The 6,892-nt window shown below is 47.8% G+C and overlaps 1 protein-coding gene across 7 annotated transcripts in view; it reads right to left on the bottom strand.

Annotated features, from left to right (window-relative positions):
- The window catches only part of Arsg (arylsulfatase G), a 150,671-nt gene that overhangs the window by 101,899 nt on the left and 41,880 nt on the right, over positions 1–6,892 (bottom strand). For 6 of the 7 annotated variants that reach the window (XM_023714142.1, XM_023714146.1, XM_023714143.1 and 3 more), the window contains one exon: positions 167–930. In XM_023714142.1, coding sequence (XP_023569910.1) covers positions 167–384 — 218 coding nt within the window. In that variant the 5' untranslated portion in view covers positions 385–930. Of the gene's footprint in view, positions 1–166; positions 931–6,892 lie in introns of those variants that run through there. The other variant, XM_023714147.1, reaches the window with a different exon arrangement.

The following is a 6,892-nucleotide window of genomic DNA, read 5'->3' as shown; positions in this document are numbered from 1 at the left end:
GTACGTGTTCTTCATAATGTTGCTCTGGTTTCCAACCAAATGAGTATATTAATGACACCAGCACAGAGCCACTCATTTCTCCTTAGGCGCTTTCTAGTGCCTCCTGCCACCAGAAGAGCTGGGATGAGAATCCACAGGGATGACAGCTTGGCAGCCTCAGACTCACCTCATTCCTTCCAAAGCCATCTTATCCAGGTTGGCAGTGTCCTTGGTTTCTGCCCAGTTTGCTCCTAGGTCACCCCACCCCATGTCATCAGCCAGAATGATCACAATATTTGGTCTCCGGCCTGCTGCCTTCCCACTGATGCAAAAATCCACAAGAGGATAAAGAAATCCAGAGAAACTCACTCCCACCAACAAAACCTTCAGAGACAGCCAGCCCATGGTAGGAAGGGGAAGATTCCAGTTGTCTGGCGCGATGGTGGGCCACCACTAGGGTCTTCTCCCAGACTCTTTCTGCTCACTTTCAATGCAGGAAGCCTCAGGGGAGTTGGAGAGAAGGTTGAGAAAACATACTGGTGGCAGTGGTGGTGACAGGGATGATGGCTACAAGTACAGTGGAGACCACAGAAGCAAGACCTCCAATGAATTTCCAATTAGATTTGGAAATCTAATTCAAGAGTTGGGTAACTGGCAACTCCTAACTTGGCTTGACCAATCAGAGGCGCTCTTCCCCTCTGCAGCTAGCCTCTGGCTAGGTTGGACAGTCAGAAATCAGTATCAGTGACCACTCACTGGCCACTCAACAAGTGACCCCTCCACATATAAGGTCATCCAAGCCACATCACAAGCGTTGCATCTGTCTCAGACTCAGTCTGGTGACTGCAGGATAAATTCTCGCATCTGCAGGACACCTGGACCTTCTAGAAGCCGCAGTCAACCGCACATGGGTTTTTGAGTTCCAGATGGTTGAGGTTTCGGAAAGGTTTCCTGAAAGAACAAAAATCAACAAGAAAACAGAGTTAAAACTGTCATTGCAGCTGTGTTTTACCCAGTAACTTAGGAAATAATCACTTTCCCATGCCAACAGATGTTTTTCTTCTTATTCGAATATTTAACTGATACAAGCTGCTTCTACCTGAAGGAGAGGGATAGTGATATTTGCAGTGGATCTATAGTTACAGGCTTAGAAGACACACTTGAGACCACTTCTTGGAACTGACATGTGGGTACAGACCAGGAGGCTACAGCCCAGTACAGTGGGTAGGACCGGGACCAGCCCCCAGCTCTGCCACAGCCCAGTATTCCCTTGCCCCATGCCCACAATTCTGGTCCTCAAGAAATCCTTAAATTAACTGCAACCTTATCAAAGCCCCTGAGAATTCTTTTTTTTTGTTTTGTCTTGTTTTACTATTATAATTTTTTATTTTGAAGGGTAAAAACAAGAACAAGAAAAACAAAAAGAAATAGGATAACAACAATACATACTTCATAGATTTTCAAAACAAGAATAGCAGATCAACAATGACTGATATATTATCTATTTTTATGGTCAAATCTGTTACTCAGATTAACAGATATAGTTATACAAGATGGGACGTATGATTGAATATTATCACATGCTTTCAAGAAAACTTAAATTTTTGTTCTTGTCTCATTTTCTTTTATTACCTTTAAAAAAAAAATTCCTTTAAGGCCAGCCAGATAGCTCAGCAGATTAAAGCTCCTGCTTAGGCAGACACCAGTCCTGCCTGTATGGAACTGAGGTCTGGGGTTTGATCCCCAGGCCTGCTGTGCCGGCCCCGGCCGCGGGCACACCGAGCGAGTGACTGAGACTGGGCGTGGTAGTCCGCACTTGTAATCCCAGCGCTTGGGAGGCTGAAAACAAGAGAATCACTATGAGTCCGAGCTGTGTAGGGAGACCCTGTAGACCCTATATTAAATACATTAAATTTTTTTCTGTTCTTGTTTTGAGATTCTGTACTTTTTTATTGTTGTACGTTGCTTTATTTTTGTCTTTTTCTCCTTATTACTTGCTTTTTTCTCCTTTTTTAAAAAAATTTTTTTATTTAAAATTTATTTGACACAATGTGTTGGTATACAGTTCAGACTCGTAGTGATCCTCCTGTCTCAGCCTCCCCAGCACTGGGATTACAGGCATGTGCCGCTACACCCAGCTCTGGTGGCCAGCATGCGGTACTGGGGATCAAATTTAGGTCTTTGCACTTGCCAGGCAGGTGCTTAGACCACCGATTTTATCTTCCTGCTTAGACCAGTGACCTATCTCCCCAGGCCTTTTTAAAATTTTTTTTCTTCTTTAAAATAAAAATAAATAAATTTTTAAAAATAGAACCTACGTGGAGGTCTATGGCTGGCTATTTGCTGTAAAATGCTTTCAATTTTGCTGCATGTTTGTCACTTTTGTAGTTAAATGTTAGAAAAAAAAAAATTAACAGAAACTCAGCACATGTGTAATTCCAGAATTCCAGCGGTCTCAAGCAGAACGATCACAAATTCAGCCCCAACCTGGGCATCTCAGCAAGATCCCATCGGAGAAATGAAACCTAAAAGAAAGGCCTGGAGTTGTAGTTCAGTGCCAAGGCCCTGGGTTCAATCCCCAGGACTCCCCAACTACCACCAAAACAATTAACAGATGTTGTACATGGTGGCATGTGCCTGCAGTCCCAGCTACCAGGGAGGCTCTGGAAGGAGGATTACAAATTCAAGCGCAGCTTAAGCAATTTAGCAAGACCCTAGCTCCTAATAAAACAAAAAGAGCCAGGAAGTAGCACAGGGCTCCCCAGGTATAATCCCTAGTACTATAAAAAAGAAAAAAGAAAAAGTGGAAATATGTCTATTTCACATCCTAATCATGCAATTTTAAGTAAATCTAACACCAGATATAGTTCAGTGGTAAAGAGTACTTTCCTAGCATATGTGAAATTCTAGGTTTGATCCCCAACACCACAAAAAGAATGAATAAATCTAAACCTAAAGGCAGGCCACCCAAATAGCTCAGTGAATTCGCCTGCAAGCAGGCGCAGTGGCCAGGGGTTTGATCCCCAGACCTGCCGTGCGGCCCCATCCCCAGGGTGCACTGAGCTGAGGATGAGACTGGGTGTGGTGGCACAAGTTTGTAATCCCAGCACGTAGGAGGCTGGGAGGCTGTAAACAGGAGGATCACAAGTCCGATCTAGTAGTGGGGTCCTGAACACCCTGTAGACTTTTCCCTAAAATACAGAAAAGATAAATAAATAAAAATAAAATAAAGGCACGTTCAGCCAGTGCTTCTCATATTGAGATGGATTATATCCAGCAATTAGCTGGATATTTTGTGTTTACCAAAACGCAGCTTTGGGGGTAAGGCTGGCACTTGGATCTGAATTTCTGAGCAGCTCCCAACAGAGTTCTACCCCACGGATCCTCTGATAATTCTTGGAGTAGCACAGAGTTCTGGAAAACAAAAACATCACGACTGGACTCGGATTCTAGAAGCCAGAGGCACCTGCTTAGCCTCCCTGGAGATGACTCAGCTCTGGTGGACAAACGCAGGCAACATTTTTGAAAGAGGAACTGAAGGTTACACTTTCAGTTTAGCTTCCAAATAAAGCTAAGACTAAAAGCCATCAACCCTAGCTCAGTTCAGAGCTTGATTTGAGACGGTGCGAACAAAAACTCCAGCCCTTGAAAAGGATTAATGAGAAACACGTTGTGATGAGTAGACTCTACTGGGGCTGGGGTCTTGTCACATGCTAATCCAGTTGTGTAACCCTCCCAGCTACTCCAGTAGACAGCCCCAGTAAATTGGGGTGGCTGGTGGATATAGCTTCTGAAAACCCTAAATAAAATCAAAAAGGATGGGCAGTTCCTTAGTCAAAATAAAAGGAAGTCCAAGTCAACCGCTGTGGTCCTCTGGAAGCCAATCAACCAACTGTTCAGAAATACAAATTTCTTCTGCTTTCCAAAGGAGAATTATTGCAAACTCAATTAGATTCAACTTATATTTGTTGATCTTGAGGTCCTAGAGACTTCTTTCTAGAAGACTCTTGCGCAAGGAGGGTGCTTAGCAAACCCTTGTTCACCTGCTGCTTAATTCCCAGCCCCATTCTACTGGCTTCAGACCACGAGCAACAGTCCTCAGAGGCTTTTCTTCCTAAAGCTGCTTAGCTTAGAAACACTACAGTGACCTCTTTACTGGTCAATAATCCATTTTGGAATGACCCAATGTACAAGAATTCAAAGGAAGGAAATTCACTTAAGAAGGAAGCTAACATTAAGGTGGGAACATAAATAGATTACTTTTCTTTGGTATTCCACGATAAAACATTCCTTTGTGGATTAATAAAGAGAATTATTAACACCATATTTAAAATGTTTGTAGGATAGGAATAAGCCAGGGTACCGTTTCATTATCCTTCACACCCAAGCCTCAGGGAGACATTTAATCCTTTCCTATTTGTTTATTATTTGTTCATTTATTTGTTTGTTTGTTTAACTGAAAGAAAATGGCAAACCACATATTCAGTGGATAGACTTCAACCTATGACTTTCCTTTAAGATCTAAACTTAGCGTTTGAGTTTAGTTGCCCTGAAGAAATTCTATCACTGCCTGCTTGCCGACCTTATCAGATAAACCTTCCCAAGTCTTATGAATCACTTTCAGGACACAGGCAGAGGGCACCGGCTTTAATTCGAGGGTAGGGAAGAAGAGGAGGAAGGTGGTAAGCTCCTCCCACTGGGGCGGAAGGTGCCCGACCACCTTAATCAACACACTGACCGCTCAGCTGCTCCACCAGAGTGCGGTTGAGTGGGATCAACCCTGGCAGAGCCCAAGTGTCAGTGGTGGCAGCTCCTGCATCTCCTCCCTCCCACCCTCCACCCTCCCCAGACAGGGATACAGTGGCCACTCGGCTTCACCAGTGACTCCTGCTCTTCCCTCTGGCCCAAACCTTACCTCACTTTTTGTGGTGCTTGGGGTAGAATGGAGGGCTCCTGTGTGCTAAGCGGGCCCTCTGTCACTAAGCTATGGCTCCACTCCTGGACCCTTCACCTAAAGCAGGTCTGCCTAGGACGCTAAGGCCGGACCTCCTCAGGTACCAGGCTTCTTTACTTCACAGACAAGCAGGCCAGAAGGCATGGGACAAGGCGAGCTGAGCATCCATGGAACAGGGTCTGAGTGACCGAGTGACCGTGAGCCCCAAGGCTGCAGTTTCCTGAGCGCCTCGCTCTGTCCCCCGTCCCTGCCTGGCTCCCCACAGGCCTCCTGCGGCCAAGCCTCCTCCTAGAGAACCCTGAACACAGCTGAAACAACAAGGAGGCTGGGCAGACCTTTCTGGCAGAGGGCTCTGTTGGTTTTCCAGAGACAAAAGCATCTGATGAGTGGAGGCCAAAAGGAACAGAGGAGCAGAGGGAGGGAGTCTCTGGTTGCAGCATCCTGCTGTCCTACCTGCCAGCGCAGAGTGCGGTCGGTCTGCATGCTGGCCGGGGCCCTCGAGTCACGCGGCAGCAGCCAGGAGGGGCGGCAGGACCAGCAGCCACGTGTGGTCTGGAATGATCCCCCATGAATTCGGTCACCAAATGTGTCCTGGGGACAGGCCTTAACCCAGGCACTGTGCATGAGCCCTGATCCAAACAGACAGAAATCTCTGCCCTATGGCCCTCCCCGACCCCCAGAAGGAAGCAGAGAAATGAAATAAATGTGAGCAGCATAAGGGAGGAAAGAACCAAAGCAGGAAGGGGCTCAGGAGTATGAGGTAGACAGGTGCAAAGTGAGAACACAGCGATCTGGGACACTCGCTACCTGTCTACTGCTCTGTAGGAGGATATGCAGCACGGGAAAGTGGTACGGAAGGGAACCAGCAAGGCCAGGGCCTAGTCTGGGTGAATACAGCAAGGAAACCACGGGAGAGGCGACGGGAGAAACCACAGAGAAGCCATGGAAGAGGAGCAGGTACAGGAGTAAGAGAGCCCTGGGGAGGCTTTTGCTGAGGAGTATGGGGAGCCAAGGGGTGTCCCAGGGCAGCACGATCCGACTTCACTGCAGAGCAGCTTTGCTGCTCCTCGGAAAGCACACAAATGCCCGCCAGGGCAGCAGGCAGGGAAGAAGCTGCCCACTCAGACACGCCTTGCATCAGCCTCCGCGAGTCTAGGGCAAGACAGGGCTGGGAAGAGGAAGAGGAAGCAGGAAGCTCCGGGCGGTCCGCTGTGCCCCTCCCGCGCGGCGCCAGCCCCCTCGGCCGCCAGGATCGCCATCAGCTTTGTGTCCCCCGGCCCAGGCCCAGGTGTGGTAGAAAACTCAGGACTCTTTGATGTCTACACACAGTGAACATCTTTGTGGCCCCTTCTTTTGCCCTGTTACCCAAAATGTCACCACGGGCCGGCTCAAAACCGAAAGACTGCTTTCGTAGGGGGAGGGGCAGCTTTACCTCAACCACAGATGCAAAGGACATCTTTGCTAGTGCTCAGCAAAGATGTCATTTAAAATTGCAGGGGTGCAATTCCACTTAGATCGCTGGAGCGCCTTACTTATTCCCGCGTGGAGCCCTCAAGGCAGACCCTGCTATTGGGAGAACGTCTTCTGGGAACCCAGTGACGCCAGGAAAGCCGTCCAGGGGGCATCGGATGTCCCGTCTAGTTCTAGGCTGTGTCCACCCGTTGAGACGTCACACAAGGAAGCCACACGGAAGAAGCCAATTTGGAAGAGCTGAGATCGGCCTTGTGGCCTGTGTCTAAAACCTCAGCTGTCCTTCAGAAACCATTTGCATGTCCTGGACAGCAGGTCAGAACAACAGCAGATCAACTCTGAGGACCATCTCTTCTCTACAACTGCTCCACCTGAGAAGAGAAATGTGTGAGGGCACTACTAAGGTGAAAGGGCTCGAGCTCGGCCCCCTAAAGTCTGCTCCTGGAAGCCTGTCTGCCGATCGCTGGGGACGTTTTACAAAACCACGTG

This window comes from Octodon degus, unplaced genomic scaffold (assembly GCF_000260255.1).
Source record: "Octodon degus isolate 3935 unplaced genomic scaffold, OctDeg1.0 scaffold00033, whole genome shotgun sequence".
Taxonomy (NCBI): domain Eukaryota; kingdom Metazoa; phylum Chordata; class Mammalia; order Rodentia; family Octodontidae; genus Octodon; species Octodon degus.
Note: the sequence above shows the minus strand (reverse complement) of the source record. Positions and strands in the feature narration are given on the sequence as shown.